The 21,309-nt window shown below is 42.0% G+C and overlaps 1 protein-coding gene across 2 annotated transcripts in view; it reads right to left on the minus strand.

The window, feature by feature from the left end:
• Positions 1 to 21,309, minus strand: part of MAD1L1 (mitotic arrest deficient 1 like 1) — a 464,454-nt gene that overhangs the window by 253,615 nt on the left and 189,530 nt on the right. For both annotated transcript variants that reach the window (XM_082199731.1, XM_082199732.1), the window contains exon 13: positions 8,143 to 8,199. In XM_082199731.1, the coding sequence (XP_082055857.1) occupies positions 8,143 to 8,199 (57 nt within the window). The remainder of the gene's footprint in view (positions 1 to 8,142; positions 8,200 to 21,309) is intronic.

Raw genomic sequence — 21,309 nt, forward strand, 5'->3', positions numbered from 1 at the left:
TAGTTCAGGAACTGATGGACAACCTAAAAGTGGCAGGTAGCAGCTCTTGGGTGATCAGATTCTGTTCTTCTGCCACTACAGGAAGGAATAACTGTGTCCTCAAGAATATATATTTGCAAAGCTATAGGGCAACTTGTCAAGTTCCCAAGGTCCTTTCACTTTATCAAGGGATAAAATGAAAGCTAGAATCTGAGCATGTCTGCTTGAGGCACACACTACTTCCTATGCCCAGTGACAGAAGAGCACAATCTTGAGGCCCAGGCCCAAAGTCACTATGTGTAGACAATGACAATGCTGATCAACATGTGAACTAATATTGACCCTCATATACCTACTTTTCCCTTTCTACACTAGTTATTGCAATGGTAGTATAAACCACTGGTATCATCAGGAGTGTGTGCATAACTGAGTATCATAACAGTAGCTAGAACTAGTAATAACTACCACAGTGCAGAAACATGTTTGCCTGAACATATGAATCTGTCTCAAATGGATTAATGATTAACTCTCTATAGCCCTCTTCTGATTGGTGGTAGTACTCCAGCCCCTCAGTCAGAGGTTATTCCCAACCCACACACCTGAGATCACCTGAAAAACTGAAGCACCAGAGACCTGGCACTGTAAAGCAATGCTTTACAACTATGCTATAGACTCTCTATAGCAGAGGGGCTGCTGAGCCAGCGAGTCTCATATATAAGTAGAAGTGCTCGTGGACTTTCTGCAGCAAGGAAGCAACATTAAACACAAAAGCAATTTTATTGGTGTGATACCATCTCTGGCATTGGCTCCAATAAGGGACAGCAGCCAAGATTACAGTTTTTGATTATCACTTATGAACAAAAGTATTGCTAGTGTGAAAGAAGTGAAGTTAAAAACTCCTTGATTCCCCCCTCTCTGGAAGTGCAGATACACAACTAAAGGAACAAATAATTCATCTGTGCAAGTACAGTGGTACCTCTGGTTGCGGATGGGATCCATTCCAGAGCTCCAGTTGGATCCCGGGGTTTCCGCAACTGGAGGGACCGCTTCTGTGCATGCATGTGGCGCGAAACACTTCCGGGTTTGCCGCTTTCACAACCCAAAGTTTACGTTACCCGAGGATAACGTAAGCCGAGGTGCTACTGTATATGGGGTTTCACAAGGGGGGGGGGAAGCACACAGTACAAAACAAGACAAATAAAAGTCCCTTTACTGCACTGGAATGAAGCTTAATTTATTGTAAACTAGAAAATAAATTTCAGGCTCAAGTTCACTATAGATATGAAACATGAAGGGATTTTCTATATGGCTATAATCACAAACTCATTTCTGCAGCCTCTGCTGTCCATACTTAATTAGGGTGAAGTATGTTAATGATACGGCGCCACAGCCCAGAGACATCTTCAGTTGCAATATTAATTGCATTTAGAGAAAGATGCATGAATTGTGCTTATACAAGCTAATTAGTATGGGTTTGCTAATTAATACTGGAAAGTCAAACTGCCTTTGTCTTGTCAACTGCAATTAGCTAGAGCTGTTTAAATTTCTCTCTTTTCTTCAAGTAGTAAACTGACTTTCTGCAGAGAAGTAATTGAATCATGCGCCGGAATACACTGTGTCAGTTAGCTTTGCGGGTTTATTATCCTTTGATACAGTAGTTTTGAACTACACACATGACATGTCATTTGGTGGCAGATACCACCAAGCCTTCTAGCAGCTGCTCAGTCAATGTGACTTTGCTTGGCACTACAAACCAGCCAGGCATTAGTCCAGGGTAGCTTCCCTGTGCAACAGAAGAACATAAACCTTCATCATTAGCATTAGCAGGTTATCTCATAAGCATAATTAAACAATAAAACCAAAAGTAAGGTACTTTCAAAGTTGAAGCCCTTGCTGCAATAATTAATCAGTGTTGAGAGATTTCAATGCCAGAGTTAGGAACGACCATCTCACATGGGACAACTGCATAGACCCTTTGGTATTGGCAGCATAAATGAGAATGGGCAAAGGCTGCTTGAGCTGTGCTCTTATCACAGCCTTTCCATCACAAACGCATTCTTCTTTACCAAGGCAAAACCCCGAGTGTCCTGGAGACATCCAAAGTCAGGCCATTGGAACCAACTGGACTTGATTGTCACCAGATGATCAGCACTAAACTGTGTTCATGTGACACAGAGTTACCACAGTACCTACTGTGACACAGATCACTCCCTGGAGGTGAGCAAGATTCATCTCCAGATAAAAAGAGGACCCACAGTACAAAGCAGAAAGTATGGCTTTGGATCAGCTTTGCCAGAACAGTCATACCTGAAGTTTGTGAATACTTCTCTGATTCTGCCCAACAAGTTCTACTGAACTGCCCCAGAGATAGCATTGAAGCAAGGTGGAACCAATGAAATCTACAGCACAGCAAAAAAGAGCAACAGTTCCCTGACTGGTTTGAGGTGGGCATGGAGCCTGTTATTACTGCAAAGTGTGAGGCTCTTGTGAAGTAAGCATCCTGCAAAAAGGCACTTGCTACAGTGAGAAAGGAAAGGAGTGAAGCCCAGCAGATTGCCAGATGATGTGTCAATGACTACTGGCCAGAGCTGTGTCAGAGCATTCAGTAGGTGAATAAAAAAGTTCTAGTAATCCAAGGTTCCCAAGGTGAAAAAGGCCATGTATCACCCTGCCTAATACTAATATCATTCTCACCTTTGGTGGCTAGAACGCAGGGTAGGCTCTTTCCTGCTGTGAAACCCTACTTTTGGAATACTCTCCCAGAACCAGGGGAGTGTAGCTGATAAGAACATTAGCCTGGGGCCAAGTTCCAAACCTTAGTTCAGCCATGAAACTCACTGGATGACCTTGGGAGAGTTATCCTCTGTTAGCCTGATCTCCTGCACAGGATTACTGAGGGGATAAGATAGAGCATGCTGTCCTGAACTATTTAGGGAAAAAGTGAGCTGCACATGAGATATATAGATTTACTGCCGCTTCACTGCTGACAATCTTAAAATGCTTCTTGAGGTCAATATCAAAATTAAGTAAGTATTAGGTTAAGCAGGGTCTTTACTGCAGCATCTTTATTTTGAAAACACACCTGCAGAGTCTGTGGCTCCTTACAAAACAAGCATACACAAATACACTGCGGGCAGATTTTAATTCAGTAGATACTCAGGAGACGAACACTGGCAATGCTCTTAGATTATGAGTGTAATTTGAAGTAATTGCTGCCTATTCAATATCAGGAGCATAATGGCTATGATGAGGGATTAGATACATTAGCTTTATACTATGGTTAGGGAACTTGTGATCCTCCAGATGTTGCTGGATTACAACTCACATCAGCACCAGCTGCAGCCTGTGATCAGGGATGATGGGATTTGCAGTCCAAGAACACCTGGAAGGCCACAGGTACCCCATCCCCGTTCTATAACGATGGCACCAGCCTCTCTTTCCAGATCATATTTACTTGCATATCAGGATAACGTAATTTATTTATCTTTTTTGCTATTTATTTCTTTATTTAATTTATATGCCACCCTTCATCCATGGATCTTAAGTTATATCACAACATAAATACACAAAATAAAAAACAAAAACACTTTTAAAGGCTTTTTAATGTATGTATGCTTTCCTTCTCAAGTGATCATTCCAACATGGATCAGAGTTATGTATGTTTCTGAAATATATCTTAGTACAGGAATCATACATATGGTTCCCAACTCCTCACTCAAACCATGTGAAACAAAGCCAACCAGACTTTGGATCCTGGTAAACATCACTAGATCCACGACTCTGAAATGAGAGTTAAACTTTCTTCAGGGCAGATATGGGATGTCGCTAGTAGAGCTGTTTATTACATGGAGCAGCCCAAAAATCTACTGAGCCATGTGATAGCACCTGACAAGTGTTTTTGCCATTTTACTGACACCCATGGTGGTAAGCCCACACACAGAGTGACTGGTGGAAAAGCAGTATCAACATGTGTCAGAACACTGGTCAGGGAGCAGCATTTTTCATACCGTTTCAGCCACAGCAGCTTAGCATCAAACTAACAAGGACTCGATAACAGAGAAATAATGGAGAGGAGGTGTTGAAAAGGGATTGGAGAGAGGGAAGGGAGAGACTAAGAGTCATGCGGTATCCAACATCAGACGAATGAGTGCTACCACCTAAAGCAAATCTGAAAGAAAAAAACTAGCTGGGTTTCAGCACAACATTAGAGAAAAAAGTAGGAAGAGGATGTCTGCTTCAACATCATCGTGTTAAGAACTATTTAAAGTTTAAATGTTTAAATGGCGCTGTGGTCTAAACCACTGAGACTAGGGCTTGCCGATCGGAAGGTCAGCGGTTCAAATCCCTGCAACGGGGTGAGCTCCCGTTGCTCTGTCCCTGCTCCTGCCCACCTAGCAGTTCGAAAGCATGTCAAAGTAGATAAATAGGTACCACTCCGGCGGGAAGGTAAATGGTGTTTCTGTGCGCTGCTCTGGTTTGCTAGAAGAGGCTTAGTCATGCTGGCCACATGACCTGGAAGTTGTACTCCCTTGGCCAATAAAGTGAGATGAGCGCTGCAACCCCAGAGTCCTCTGCGACTGGACGTAACAGTCAGGGGTCCCTTTACCTTTACTGTCAAAAATTACTGGAGCCCCCAGGTGGTCATCCAAAGGAATGGCCGCATCCAAGCAAAAATGTTTCCCCCTGTTCCTGTTCATACAAGAAAGTTTGGTGCATCACGGAGAAGGAAGCATCTATGAAATGAACTCTCACTGCAGAAAACAGAGGAAGCTAAATCGCATCTGTCTCAGGAAAATAATAAGAAAGGGAGCCATCGAGGTTTAGAAGTAGCTCATCACAGGCCCTATGTGCTCTTGCACGCTTTCTATTACATCCTGCATCATAGCACAGCTTTCTCATACTAGAATTTGAAGGGAACTGCTCCAGATGGAATAAAATTTGAAACAGACACTGCACACACTTTGCACTAGCAACAACGGCTCTCCAAATAGAGCCTGGCAACTCAAACCCAATTGCAGAACTGAGGGAGTTAATTACAGTGGTACCTCGGGTTAAGAACTTAATTCGTTCTGGAGGTCCGTTCTTAACCTGAAACTGTGCTTAACCTGAGGTACCACTTTAGCTAATGGGGCCTCCTGCTGCTGCTGTGCCACCGCTGCACGATTTCTGTTGTCATCCTGAAGCAAAGTTCATAGCCCAAGGTACTATTTCTGGGTTAGCAGAGTCTGTAACCTGAAGCGTCTGTAACCTGAAGTGTCTGTAACCTGAGGTACCACTGTATTTCTCTCTCTTTCTCTCCCTCCCTCCCTCGGAATGCTTACAAAAATATTTTTTTCTGAATGAGTACATCTATTTCCAACTCAAATATTTTTCATACACACAGGCCCCATAATAGATGCTGGCTATTTTAAAGAAAGAAAATAATAATAATATGTAGGCCTAGAGCAGCCAAACTAGTTGTCAAATGGAGTTATCACAGCCGTTTCAATATCTCAGTTAAAAGCCATTTTTGCATCAGATCTGAAAGAAGCTAATCCTCCAGGAAACACCATCCATTGCACAGTCTGACATAGCTGGCAGGCTGTCCTTACAGAAAGCCCAAAATTGGAACTGCAAGATGGTTACAAGCAGCTGAAAGACCTTGGCATGCATATGGCAGCTCATTACTGAAATCACAAGCATGCTGGCAGACAAACCAAAAGTGCATTAATAGAGCTGTCCAAGGTCTGAAAATGGGACCTGCAGGAGTTGTCCAAGTTTCATGTGAACTATTTGTTCAGAACTGACCAGCACTTCCCACAGATGTTTTATATGTGGGATATAATTTCTTGAGGATATCTCCTTGGATTCTGTAATTATCTTCAGGGTACTGTATTTTCACAGTACAATGGTCACACCTTTATATCTATATGGTCAATGGCATGGTTCATAGCTCTTATACCTCTGTGGCTGTCAGCATCATAATTCAGCATCATAATTCAGTGGCAGAGAACATCCTTCGCATACGGCAATTCCTAGGCTCAATCCCTACCATGTAGTTAAACAATCAGGTAGTGGATGCTGAGAAACCTCTCTCTGCAGCAGACCCTGAAGAATCTCTACCAGTCAAGAGAAGGACAGAAGGTCAAGCTTCTAATATTTGTACCAGGTCTGGCCAATCTAGATGCCACATAATACCTACCAATTGGAAGAGTTGGTTTCTGTGCATGAACTGGGTTCTGAGATCCAGGTACACATTACTCTAGTTTACAAGGCTATGTGGCTCACTATTCCACCCCCAGAGTCCCTGAACATAGGCCATTCTGTAAATGTGAAGAGAACCTGTCGAGACTTTAACATTTTGTGAACACTCCAGGCATGTAGCTTTTATAACAGGTGGTTCCATCAACTGGGATAGTATTTAACCACTAACAGCTGCATACATTTCTTTTAGTGACAGACTGTGCTACAAGTCCCTTTCACTTTCATGAATAAAAATGCAGATTCCCATAGACTTTTGGTGCTCATGCTATTTGTTTTGCATTATTTAGGTCTGCTTGAACTGAACTGTTTGACCATGAAACCTTTTACTTTGCTTATTTGCAGGTTTTGAACAGTCAAACAATGAAGTAACAGATGAATATAACAATACTGAAGAAACAAATTACAGTTTTCTTTCTTACAGCAAGCCACCCAGAGCCCAGTTCCTCCAGCCAACGAATGTGTGGAAGGGGATAAAACAAATGGAATCAAGAAACATGTGGGGGGTGTAAAACATTATAGAAATCAGTTTGCAGAAAATTCTGTATAATCACACCAATTGCCCCCGTTTAATAGCTTTGATAAATGAACTGCTACCTCTGAAAAGTATCTGACATTAAACAAAGGGCTGCATTTCTGTTCAAAGTCATCAGGGCATTCACCATTTATTTTTGAATATGACAAGGCAATTTTCCTACGTTAATATGTCAATGCTTAATCACAGAGTATCGCGGGTTCAGACAATGTGCCATGAAATTTGCAAATCTTTACGCCATGAAATAAGTACTCCTTTACTGAAAATTAAATGCAGCCCTCCAGCTCTATTCTAAGAAGGCATGTAGAAAGCAAAAACAGAGGTTCTTCCACAGAGCAGCGCAGCATAATCCATCTCACCAGAGTTTAGGGATTTGTCAACTGAAGGTGTCCTTGGACAAGCCAGAAAGTGGAAGTGTGGGGTGGCATATTTTCTCTCGCCACTTCTGCGCCTTACTTGAAACTTGCAGAAGCGGACATCTCTGGAGATGTGTGTATGCTTTCCAAGCATCCCAAAGCATGAAGAGAAAGTTTAACTCTGGGATTCAGATGGGAACTGGAAATATGGCAGGTGGAAGCATGGGCCAATGACGCATCCACCTTCTGCCATGAGAAAGAGGAACCTAGCTATGTCTTTTTGCTTGTGTTTTTCTCTCTAGATCGTGGGTAGGCAAACTAAGGCCTGGGGGCTGGATCCGGCCCAATCACCCTCTCAATCTGGCCCACAGACAGTCCGGGAATCAGCGTGAGTAGAATGTGTGCTTTTATTTAAAATGCATCTCTGGATTATTTGTGGGGCATAGGAATTCGTTCATTTGTGGGGGGGGGCATAGGAATTCATTCATATTTTTTTTCAAAATGGTCTGGCCCCGGGACAGTGGACCGGCTCCCTACTGAAAAAGTTTGCTGACCCCTGCTCTAGATCAACCTTTGCCAAACTGGTACACGCCAGATATTTTCGACCAGTGGTCTTTGACTGGCAAGTCATGATCCACTATGAGGTCACGGGTATATCTAAGATGGGCTACAACAGCAGCACTACCAACCATATAGATACTGCATATGGTGATAAAAGAAAAGAAAATTGGGATAGGTTCTCAAATGCATGTTTGGGTTAATGGTGGTTCTAAGGCCTTAAAATGCAGAAGACTACTATTTTAGAGCAGATGTCCCATCAGTCCCAACCAGCAAGGTCATGCTTCCATAAGACCTACCATCATATAGACATGCTGACTGGAGCACTGCTTTGCTAACTAGACTTTTGCTGAGCAGATCTTGTATTTTAAGTGAATGGATGTGGCTCAAAGATTATTCTTGTCCCCAAAGTCCATTTTTACCATGTATTGCAAAGAATAATAATTTTAAAAATCAGCAAACTCTAACACTTACCAGTTCTGCTCTTTGTTTCTGATTCCCAGCTTCTTCTAAAGTCTGGGACAGCTGAACCTTCAATACAAAAAGAAAGAAAGAGAAAGTTCAAGAATTCAACAATAGCAAAAACAGAAGTAGAGAGGAAAAAAGAGTAAATATAACAAAGTGATAAAGGGGCTCAGCTGTGACTCAAGAACCCCAGTGAACATGTCACCTCTGCTCAGCTTAGGGCTACATATCAATTGTAAACAGGAAGGCATCCTCATAAGATGACCTTCCCCATCGCACTCCTCAGCTCAAATTTCTCTCAAAATTTTGACCAACGTTAAGGGTCTGAGTGTTTTCTGCTCAAAAGCCAATATTAAAATGAACAGAAGTCCAGCCAGAACTTCAAGAAGGGAGAAAGAATGCTAGGGAAAGCTGATGCAAATCATCAATGATAATTATGTCACCCTTTTAGAGCAGCATTTTTATTATTATTATTATTATTTTATTTTTTTATTTTATTTTTTGAGGCTGACAGGCACTCATGGGAAAACAACCGCAGCATACATCTCAGAAGAAGGTGACTCAAAGGAAGAACCATAATGGGGGAAGTCTTCAGTGAGGGAAGGAGGGGAAAGAAATGCTGCAATAAAAGTTTGTCTGGAGTATTACGGTCTCTTGGTTAAGGAGCACTACTGCTCAGTTCTGTTGAAGGGACTCATACATCATAGAAATAATCTCTGTATCAAGTCACTTGGATGGAAGGTCTTCAACTGGAATTTCAGAAGAAAAGCTGGCATTCTTATCTTCTTTTAGAAATAACATAGAAACATGTTCTCCCACCACCACCACACTTCTCTTTCATGAGATCATGTCAGAGACCAATCATCTTCCCTATAGCTACACAGAAAAGATTAAAAAATAATCTCAGCGGATGACACAGAAACCCATTTAAACCAGAATAAACAAGCTCAACGAGAACGGAAGCCTTTCATGCAAACTAATTCATGTCATTCCAGGCAGATACTCATTAAAACTCTCCAGGGTCTTTAGAACAGCATCCCTTCACTGCATGAAATGGTATTTACAAGCACAGCATCCAAAACACTGGTGAACAGCAAGTAGTGCACTACAAAGAAATGGTGCTGGTTTTGGATATAGTGGGGAGGGGGCATCGAGCCACGAAAGCTAATCACACTGAAAGACAACAAAACAGAAATCATAGTCTCAAGAGCTCAACATAAAACGTGTTGCTCAGCTTCTCAAGCAAACACCGCAATTATGAGCTTGCACCGGTCCCAGGGTTCAGCGGGAGCTACCGTGAAGTCAAAGAACCTGGCTGTGCACACCCTGCAATCATGTCAGATTATTAAAATGAAGAGGTGCTCAAACAAAATGAATGTGATTCTAATATAAAGCTGGAGCCCAGTGTGGGAAAACGGAAACACACTCATTAAACACTGCGGGATATGCCTGCCCTGTGCAGACAACAGCGAGTAGAGGGTGAGCAAGAGGGGAGTCCTAATTAAATTACAGATAAGTTTGGAGCTAAAATACTGGGAGATTGTGTGTAAATATATGGACACCTAGAAGCAAATTATCCCTCAATATTTAATTAGGTTGAATTACATGAAGAGGCTGGAGTCAACAATGAGATACAATGAGAGGAGGTTCATAAGTTTTGTTGGCAACAGTGATTACGAAGTTCTTCAAAGAAAGGAACTGACTTTACATAAACACAGTGAAAAGGAATAAGTAAACTCTGATATTGGTACAATATCCATCTGAACAGCAGGTGCTTAACGTCAGCTAACAACTAAATTGCTAATATTCTAACAAAAAGATGTAAGTTGCCCCTCAGATCAGCCTCCATACCAGGGAACCATTAAGTAGCCAATGTAACACTAATTTTGAAAATGATGATGATGGTGGTGGTGATGATGATGGTATCCCATCCATCTGGCTGGGTTTCCGCAGACACTCTGGGTGGCTTACAGCACATAAAAAATTGTAAAACATTAAACATTAAAAATTTCCCGAAATAGGGTTGCCTTCAGATGTCTTCTAAAAGTCAGATAATTGTTGGGATCAGGGAATGGGGTAGTTTTCCTGAAAATTAGAGGCCGGTGAGCTTAACTTCTATCCCAGGAAAACTAGTGGAAAGTATTGTTAGGGATAATATAACTAAGCATACAGAAGAACAAGCCTTGCTGAAGCAGAGCCAGAACAACGTCTGCAAAGGCAAGTCTTGTCTCACCAATCTATTAGAGTTCTACAAGGTCAACAAGGATATAGAGAATGGTGGTCCGGTTGACATAGCATACTTAGACTTTTACCAACTTGGATTGGTCCATATCAAGGCTGAGGAACCTTTTTCACTCCAAGTGCCACATTCCTTCCTGTGGAAACCTAGAGGGGGACATGTGCCAGTGGGTGGAGTCAGAGTCCAAAGGAGACAGAGTAATAGACGTGATGTTTGCCTTTGTACAATAGGCTACATTCCAGTCACATAAAACTCAGGTTTCTATTTGTGCACAGGCATGCAACCTTCTCTATCCTCCATCTAGGTAAGCAATATACATTTTCACAGTTCAAAAGCACATTCCACCTAGGCAAAAGCATCTGAAGAAAGAGTACAGAGCAGTGCCAGAAAGGGACAAGACATGGCTATGTGGACTTCCGGGTTAGCGCCTCCGGCAATGGCGGATTTCCTCTGATCGGGAGGAATCCGCTCCGTGGAAATTAGGGTCTGGACCGCCACGGCGAGGCGGAGACCCATTAAAAACCACAGGCGGGAGAAGCCTGTGGACGTGGGATTCGGCTGGCACCTATTGGAACAGCTTCATGAGAAGACGGATGTGATGATTACTAAAATTGACAATTTGGGACAAAAAATGACTGATTTGGGACAAAAAGTGAATACATATTCAGAAACTACTCAGGAATTGATTCAGGAATCTGTTTTGACATGGCAAGCTGTGGAGAAGACGAAGGAGAAAGTTGCTGTTGAACCTCATGTAATTCAAGTGGAGAGAGCCCTGGCCTCACAGAGGCAATTTGATGAACATAAGCTGTTGCCTTTTACGATCGAATCTAGAGAATGCCAGATTTGGTGGGATGGAGCCCCGCTTGGATTGGAGAAGGAAAGTTGGATAGATCCCCTTATGCAGGGATGTTCTGGCCTTTGGGATTTGGATTTGGGTCAGGGGGAGATTGGAGTTGTGGGGGCCCTTAGCTTTGGAGGGACTCTGAAACACGCTCTGAAATATCTTTTGGACTTTAGTTCTGACTATGGAGAATGGGCTGACCTGTCGAGAAGGAATAAAGACATTGTTAGGTTGGAGTTTCCCCGAGATCTACTCCTCAGTGCCAAAGGAAGGAAATTAAGAATAAGATCAGCAGAAGACAAAGTAAAGTGCATGTATAAATATGAAGAAGATCTGCAGAAGGGACATGGAAGAGAGTTAAGAGCCTCGGACAGAAGGTCACCAGGTTGATGGACCATATGGAATTGATAGAAAGGACTGACAGCGTCTGAGACCAGGGAGAAGAGACGGTGGAAGAAGATTGGAAAAAAGTTTTTAAAAAATTATTTAGAGAAATGTTGCAAAATTAATGAGTGTTAGAAAAATGTTGGAATGAAATTATATGGCTTTAGTAGAAATGTTATAAGGCGTTAAGTATAAACAAGTTTTAGGGTTTTAATGGTAAGATAAGGTTAAAATAAATTAAGGTAATTAAATGACAGAAAACAGTGAAAGTTGGAAAGGATTTGCTGAAATAATTAATAACTAGAACACAAAAAGGGAGGTGTGAGGAGGTCGATGAAACAAGTTAATGAAAGATAAAGATATGGAAATGTTGGATGTGCTTTTAATTGTTTTTGCTTTTGTTTTTGTTTTGATGTATCGTGTTTTTTGCTTGCTTTTTTATATGTACTGTAATTTGTATTGTTTACTTTTACTTTTACTTTTACACTTCTTTCTTTAATTCTTAAACTTTTAATAAATATTTTAAAAAAAAAAAAGACATGGCTATGTGGCCTAGGGAGAGCCCCAAGAGGATTTGAGGGTCACATTTTGTCCCTGAGCCTGAGGTTCCCTACCTTTGGCTCAATATCTTGGTACATAAAATGCAAAAGTAATCAAAAACAGCCTGACAGCCACACACAAACACTGTTAATTATGAAGGAGAAATCTACCTTTGAACTTAACCAATGGATCATTTAATCAGTGTGCTTCAAGAAAGCTGCCAGCTGGTGTAACAGCTTAAAAGCAGCAGCTGGAAAGAGACTTGGGAAGGCACAAAGCAGACTGTTGAACCCCTTGATCCCGGCAGACTTGGATTGTTGTTGTACTGGGCAGCCTCAGAGAAAGCCAAGGGAAATTACACCATTGTTCCCTGGAACTTGTCTTTCAGAGAGGTGGAAAAGATTGACTTTCCATGTCATGAATATCTGCCAAACTGCACCTTAAGCCAACGTGCTGCATTATATGGTCTTCGATATCTTAATAGCACTTTCAGTTTTCAACACATACCCATGAAGCACTTGCCATTAATTTTATTGAGACAAAAAGGGACAGCTCTTGGCTAATATACACTGGACTTCATCTCTGGTAAACACAACAACATGAACAGTGCCACCAAAATGTTTGCTGCATTTTTTTTTTAGGTCCTGTGGTTTTGTGTGCATGGCCAGACCACCCTTCAGACCATCCTTGTAAGTCCCAAAATAAGCACCACTTGGCGAGGACACTGCTGCCTCCTAGCTCAAGACCAGTCCAAAGCAGTGCATACACAGCTCCAGAAATTTAAAGAAATGACCCCATTATTCTGCAGCTATCTAGAGCACCTAGCTAAGCCTCAAAATGATTTTAATACACATGGAAGCACTGTGAAATATCTGTATTCCCATTAGTGCAAACACAATCAAAATAAGTTAATGGGGACTCCTCGTGGAAGTAAATAAGAATATTGCCATCAGTCCGACAAAGGTGTTATGGAGGGAGTGCCCAGATCCAAAGGAGAAGTGGGAAGAGCCCAAGGAATTGGAGTTGGACAATCCCATGGAGAGTTTCAAAGAGTTATAAGTTGTCAATTCTGGGCCACAAGAGGTGTCTGATCCCAGGGAGGGACCCAGTAGCTTGGGGAATGGAGATCTAAAAGGTTGTCAGAATAGTTGTTCTTAAATATTTTTACTGATAACTTTATTCTTTTTGTAAAACATTTTGAGGTGTGGCATTTTTGTGGTTGTTTTTTTTTTACCATCAAGTGGAATATCAATTTTGTGAAATAAATGGCCTATAAAGGGAGCGTATTTAGAGGAAATATCTGAAAGTGACTGTACCAAGGGGAGGAGTACCTGGTACCGAGGGGCAGCAAGATGGAACAGGAAGACTCATTTATGAAAGCAGACAGAAATTCCAAAACAAAAGGAGGCTGAGTTAGTTCAAAGCCCAATGTTCTGCTTGGAAAATCAGATTTAACTAAGGCAGCCTTACAGAGCCTGTTATACAATACTTGCAAACAAAAACAAAATAGTAAGCACAGCTGCATGCACAATTTTCAGACTGAAGAATCAATTAAATGATCATTAAATTGTTATAGTAATCATTAATCAAACAACTATTTAATTGGTGGACAGCCCTATTAATTGTATATATGAAAATATGATCAGATCCCTGCCCCTAATTTACCACAGAGCTTCAGCCTAGCCTTCTAGAGAATGCCAGACAGCGGAGGCAATTTGTCTCAGTGCTGCACAAGTATCTTTGCAGACACTGAGAGAACATTTCTCTGCTTATCTTACTCTCTGAAGATTTTCAGTTCAATGGCCCTCCTCAAGCATCTCCTAAGGAACAGTAATTGTAGCTACAGCAGTTTGTTCTCTCTCGCTCTCCCATAAAACCTGCACACAAACCTAAGAGAAATATTACACAAAGGTAAGTAAACCACAGAGGACCAGGAGCACTGTTCTCCTTGTATCTGTGACGAGAATCTGTGAAGCGGCCATTAAGGCCACCCATTGAATTTGAAATAGTTGCAATGGAAAATCCCTGAGAAATAACAAATTGTTGCAGGCACAATCTATTCATTATCAAATAGGTGGTTAAATTGGACACATCAACACCCCCAACTGCTTCTCTGGAGCCTGACTGGGAGCCAATTGCCTTTTTTGATGGATTATGCTGCTCCAGTGCAGTTGTCGCAGAAGCTCTGGGCTCCTCCATCTCTAGTAAATACTTAGCCTTTCTAACCAAATGTTCCAGGGCAGTCTCTGGCCATTGGGCAACACATCCTAATCGGCTTGGATCCCTTCGCTATTTGTTCTCCAACCCCTGTCCTCCAAAGTTCCTTACCGCCTTTCCAGCTCTGTTGTGTTCTTTGCTCAGAATAGCTGGAGCTCCAGAAGAGGCACCATCTCAGTTTATTACATTTGCAGCTCAAGGAAACCTACCAGGCTTCAATCCCCCTCACTCGCCCATCTTAGCCTTTTCCCTGGATGCTTATTGCCTCTGGTTGAAACATCTTGTTATCTATGTGCCAGGGTGCCTGGTCCTCAAAAATTCATAAGCAACCCCCAGAGTCTGAATACCAAGGACAGCCTTGTGACTTACTACAGTTCCTCACAGAAGAGCTTCTCCTCACTCTGAATGGTCAATATTTGTGCTTCTCTCCATCCGTTTGCCCCCCTCTCTCCATCAGATACCCACACTGCTTCGTAGAAATGGGCATTTCCATTCTCACTTCCTTCAACAGGAGTTACACCTAGAGTAAGGTTACCAGATTTTTTCAATGAATCCGGGGACACTTTTCAACTTCAGTAGGAATGATGGGATTTTGTATGGGGACTGATTTGTAAATCCGGGGACTGTTCGTGGGAAACGGGGAGGCCTGGTAACCTTAACCTAGAGTCTGCTACCTTCTCACAATATTTGGTATTAAATACCTCCTATCTTTACTGCCTTTTAGCTTTAACCCCAAACGTTGACAGTCCACCTTGCCTCAATAACCATAAGAACATAAGAGTAGCCTGCTGGATCAGGCCAATGGCCCATTTAGTTCATCTTCCTGTTCTCACAGTGACTAACCAGATGCCTGTGGGAAACCAGTGAGCAGAACATAAGCAAAAGAACACTCCCTCCTCCCTTGGTTCCCAGTAACTGGTATTCAGAAGCCTTGGTGTCTCCAACTGTGGAGGCAGAGCAGAGCCATCTCCATTCTTTTGTTCACTTCTGTTAGAATCTGCATCGTAATCATTCTGTCTTTTCTAATAAACTATAAATTATTTCATTCCAAGTTTTGATTCTCTGCCTATTTACTAATTCCCTGAGGCACAAAGGTATATTAAATAAATGAAATATGTGTCATCTGCCCTGTGGGGCACATGACTCTGAGTTAAAGACCCAACTGGACTGGAAGGTGTTTAAAAGATACTTGCAAAATCATATCGAAAAATTAGAACTCCTATTAGAATAAACAAGTTCCGTTTCAAATACTGAAATATCAAATAAGATGGAAAACGATGCGTAATAGAAAAAGAAGTATGAAATTAGGGTAAAGGTGTGTGAAAGAAAGTAATAGAAGTGGAAAGAAATTGTAATTGAGTAGATTGGAAGTCAAACACAAAGGTGGGGTGAAGGGTTGGTGGATGGTGATGGGGAAAGGAACTATTTGTGGGATTGAGTGTAAGTATGTTTGAACATTTTTAAGGATTGTATGAAATGTATGTTTGTATGTTTGTATATGTGTATTAATGATGAATTCAAATTTCTAATAAAAAAAGAAAGAAAAAAAAAGCAAAAAAAAAAAGACCCAACTGGTCTGTTCCTTCTGGGCTCAATTCTCCAGCACATGTAGATGACAACAACAGTGACAACCTCTGGACACTTTTTCTCCTCCCTGAACTTAAACATGGTTTATCTTTGACTAAGCAAGGCCCGTACCTGAAATCAGTGAAACCTAGAGTCTTAGGGCCCAGAGCGCAATTCCAAGTTATTATCTAGGGGCCTTCTTGGGTTCCTCTTTTAGATATTTTAAAGCATGACATGAACCCATGATCACAGTGCCTGGACACAGGCAATCAAGTTTTATATCCATAGCAGTGACCACAGGAGGAATGACTGCTGGGAGGAGTGCAGAGAGAAGAAACACCATGTGCATCTGCAGCAGCACAACTGGATGGCCTTCATCTGCCCCACCTGCAATAAAACATGTCTCTCCAGTATCAGCAGGTGCTATAACTCTGCAACTTTACTCCAAAGGCACACTCCCAAAACAGACAGATGCCAACAGGGACCCACATCTCTTCCCCTTTCACACCACTTTGTCTCAAGTACATGACCAAGTCAAGTCAGTCAATCCATTTTTCAATCTATTTGCTTTCCAACTTGAAGTAGAAGAGGGAGGCACTCACTATGGTAACACAGCTGCTCTGGAGAGCATAGTCAACATACAAATCATAATTCTAGGCTTTTAACACAGCAAAAGCCCACAGCATTTTCCTCCTCTTAATAAGACAGCTGTATACAGACCTAGCAAGTCAATTTGGGTGATTATTGGCCTCTTTACCTACAAGGTCACAGACCCAATATGAATCCCTGGTTTTTGAAATGAAGCTCAGTCAGGTTTCATCAATATCTCGGAGTCACTTCTTAGTCTCTGCATTTTCAATAAAAAAGGCATCTCACAAAATTATACTGGATAAATCACAAGCCAATCCTATTTCAGCATCTTGTTTCAAAAACATGGAACCTCAATAAGGCTAAGCAAGTGGCTGTTTGCTATGAAATCCAAAAAACTTTTCTTTCCTTTTCTATTTATCTTGCAACCACTCTGAAACAATCACAATCTTTTGATTTGGGGGAGACAGCAACATTGTCTAGCTAGGTTCATACCTGTGTCGAGCATAATACAATCACAGCTGAACCACCTGCTCAAAGAATACATCTACATTTGCTGTCCTCTATGGAAAAAAAACAGAACCCTGGACAAACCAGTGAAGGATATAGCTGCGCCATCCTCTCTCATTTTCTTATAACAACAGCAAAAGTAGTTCTACTAATCTGGGGTTCCAGCTAAAATCAAGGAAGGAATGGCTTAATTTATTAAAGGAATTTCAGAGCATGGGAAGTCACCCAAAGATACATAATTTGGCATGATTATTCGGCTGTTTTGTTGTATTATAATTTGGAATGATTTAATGTGGTTTTTACTGGATTGTTAAATTGGAAAACTTAATAAATATCATTTAAAAAAAAATACAAGTCTTGTATTTGAAAAAGGTGCCAATATAACATTTTTAAAAGACACTAAAAAATGTATTCACCTTCTTGTATGTAATATTTTCATACGTTTTCTGGTTTTGCTGAAACCAGATTTGATTTCAAACAGCTGCGAAAAGCTCGATTGTGTGGGTGGAAAGTATTGTGACAAAAGTATGTTCCAACAGTTGCACTGCTAGACTTCAGTTTATTTGCATAGTACAATTCAGTGTATTAAAATATTGTGAAAGCTGGTATGAATAGTAATTTCCACCAGTAAAACATGCCAATTTATAGTACTATGCCAAATAAATTTCAATAGTTAGGGAAAGCTACCGAATTAGCCTTTTCGTACCACACGTCACCCAAAAAAATTACCCAGTACCTTTAATTAAACAGAAGAAAGATTCAGAAGTAAAACAGTATGAGTGAATATATCCTGTGGAACAGCACTAGCATGTTTAGCTGATGTTTATTCTGCTGCAGCCAAGCTGATGCCAAATGTATTGGTCTACTTTCCTCTGGACCATATGAGCAAGACCAAGAAGGAAGTCTTGTCATCTGGGCAGCCCAGGACCTCCATACTTCTTGCCCAGGCCTGTGCTCCAGAGAGGTCGCTTTGGTGCTGCTAATGCAGCAAAAACAACGTGGAAGGCAGCAGTTATGAGTTACCAGTCTCTGCAGACACAGCAGTTTGGCTTCACTCTCAGAGGCACATTCCATTGTCTCTTGAGACACATGGATGCCAACCTGGATGTGTGAATTCTGAGCATCAATAGTCTTGTGGCAGTCACACACAGAACATCGCCTTTTCCCATCATTGACAAATACCCCCAAAGGGTAGATGTTGATAAAGTCAACAATCCATGTCAACTCATCAATTGATGACTGCACTTTGAACCTATTAATTAACTCTCAGACTTCCTCAGAAAGTCAACTGGAAAAACAGAGAATATTAGACAAATGTTTTCCATATTACTTTAAGGAACCGAGAATGTTATGGATCCCTGATAGTGTATAAGTGAGACATAGTGAGAGCCAGTGTGGTGTAGTGGTTAAGAGCGGTAGTCACGTAATCTGGGAAACCGGGTTCGCGTCTCCGCTCCTCCACATGCAGCTGCTGGGTGACCTTGGGCCAGTCACACTTCTGTGAAGTCTCTCAGCCCCACTCACCTCACAGAGTGTTTGTTGTGGGGGAGGAAGGGAAAGGAGAATGTTAGCCGCTTTGAGACTCCTGAAGGGGAGTGAAAGGCGGGATATCAAATCCAAACTCTTCTTCTTCTTCTTCTAGGAGAGATGTTTTCTCTTTACTCTAATTTGATTTAATTGCTTGCTTGCTTCAGATGCTAACTTTGAAAACGTGCCTGGTATGAAGCATGCTGGCCTCCTTGCAATATCCATACAGAGATGAGGGAAGATCCCACCCACAACTACATACATGGCTGCCACAAAAGCCAAGCTGAGTCATGGACATAAAATTGAAATTCACTTCATAGAGAGCTTCAATAAGCATGAAACTTCAAGGTTCTTGTGATGTCAAAAACATACATATTTAGGACTAGAGATGGTAGTACATACTGAACATCCTGCATTCGTGACCCTGAGATCTTCCAGGCACATCTGCCATTCAAGTGACTTTGAATGAGCTGTGGTTCAGTGGCAGAGTACATGTTTTGCATACAAAAAGCCATTCAAGTCCACGGGCATTTCCAGGTAGGTCTTTAAAAGACCCCATCTGAAGTCCTGAAGAGCCACTACCAGTCAGTGTAGACAAAGCCGACTTAAAACAGACTCAGTTTAAGGCAGTTTCCTGTGTACCTTAGAAACCAGGGATATCACTAGACCCATAGTATCTCTCTTACCTGGCTAACCATACTGGGCTCTGGTTTCAGTTCTGTACATCTTTTTGCCTCCCCAATTCTGGATGAGTAACAGTAGTACTAAAAAATACACGTCCACACAGATTTCATACAGAACACAAGAATTCCAGAGTCTACTTGTCCTAGCCTATGTCACCATGAAAGCCAAATAAGGTCTTCCAGCACATCTGGAATATGCTCAAAAAGGAAAAGCAGTTTAGAGTTGCCCTGAAAGGGTTGAAAAGTATGGAACTTGTGCTACGGCTTGTCCCCCACTGAGGCCTTTGCAAGCTCCCCAACGGCTTTTTCTTGGCCGCATGACTTCAAAGTGTCTGTCTGCAAATGCAAGGAGCAATTGCACCAGCTTGTCTGCCAAGTGGTCACGATCGGTCCCCATCTCACAACTCTTGCATGCTCCTGCGCAGGTTTTGGCTGGGAGCCTGTGCTTTTCCCAGGTGTCCAAGGGACTGAGCTTGCAGGGAGGAGGAGGAGAAGGAGAAGGGGAGGAGGAAATAGATCCCCCACCCCTAAAAAGTAGAAGTGAAAGTGCTGCTCATGCAGAGCTCCAACAGAGCTCCAGCTCAGCTGACCTGGACCAAAGCTGGTCTGGGGAGACAATGGCCCTTGGCCCAGGAGGATCATGAAAGTGAACCCTGTCCTGCCAGAGGGAGCGGCAATCCCAGTCTCATGTCTGTCCTCCAGGATCACTGAGGAAAGGGCCTTTTCAGTAGTGGTGTCCTGATTTTGAACACTGTTTCCAGATAGGCTCACCAGGTATTCACCCTTTCAGGTGAAGACTTTAAAAATAATAATCCAGGCTTTAGATTTTTTGCTGATCTCTTGGATTCTGCTGCATAATATTTTTTTATCTTGCTTTTACAGTTTTGCTGTTTTAGCTTATTTTTATCACCATCTGTTTATTTTTATGCGCTTGTTATTTTATTGCGAGCCAACCTGATAAATATGATTGAAAGAGTGGGTGTGACTGTTAACAAGCAAACGAACAAGCTTCCTACTCATGGGCTGCATCTGCCCATCTCCTGGGTTCAAGAAGGAAAGGTTGCTTCACCTTCCAGCAGAAAGGAGCAGAGGTGCAACTCAGGTGTTTCTGGGTTTCTACTTTCACACACAGTTTATTGCAGAAGAAAATACAGATTCTAAATCTCATTGGGGGAGGAAAGAGAGCAAGTCCCAGCACTACAGCCTGCTCATTTCTTCCTTCTTGTTTTCCTTCAGAAGCCTTGGCTACACAGAAGACAAAAGACAAAGATCAAAAGGATCAGCAAGAATCTCCTGAGAATACTATGCTTTCTGTAAACACACACTTATTTTGTATGGTGCCCCTATTCCAAGCCAATGGCACTGTTGCCTCTGGGGAGCTAGCATGCTGCCAAGCAAAACTGTCGGGTTGCAGCTCTCTCCTTGACAGAAAAAGGCAACATGACTGATGAAACTGTGCCAAGCCAGCTGCTGTTGGAGTTGCAAGGCAGCTAGGACAGCATCTTGCAGTCACGGCTGAGTGAACCTCTGATACTGATGGACTCCAAGGGAGTCATTTGACATCCTTGGGACTCAAGAAGCTTGATGCTAAAGCACTGCCCCCCTCCCAAATACCGGACACAAAATTGTTCTCATCATGCATACACACACAAATCACAGCTGGCAAATTTACATGCTTAGCATGCAAGAACAACAAGGGCATCCCACTCGGTTCACTGTATGTCCTTCACTATGCAACTTTTCTATTAACAGCCTATCATCTCTTTTCCTCTTCCCTTGGCATAAATGGATATAAAAAGGGCTAACCAGAGAACTGAACAGTAAAGAAAAGCAAAAGTAGGACTTAGTCATGTGCATTATAATTTTGATAGGTCAACTCTGAGTAGGACTAACACTGGCTACAACTCCACATGTCCATGCCCAGGACCAAACTATCGTTCTAACCTCCTGTAAATGGCATCATCAACACAGGTTACTCAGACATGCTCCATCCCTCTTTAAATTCCTACACTGGCTTCCTATTCATTCATTGATACAGCACAAACTCCATGGCCTTGTCCCTCTATTTCTTCACACCT

This window comes from Podarcis vaucheri (genome assembly GCF_965113315.1).
Source record: "Podarcis vaucheri genome assembly, chromosome: 14".
NCBI classification, from domain to species: Eukaryota; Metazoa; Chordata; class Lepidosauria; order Squamata; family Lacertidae; genus Podarcis; species Podarcis vaucheri.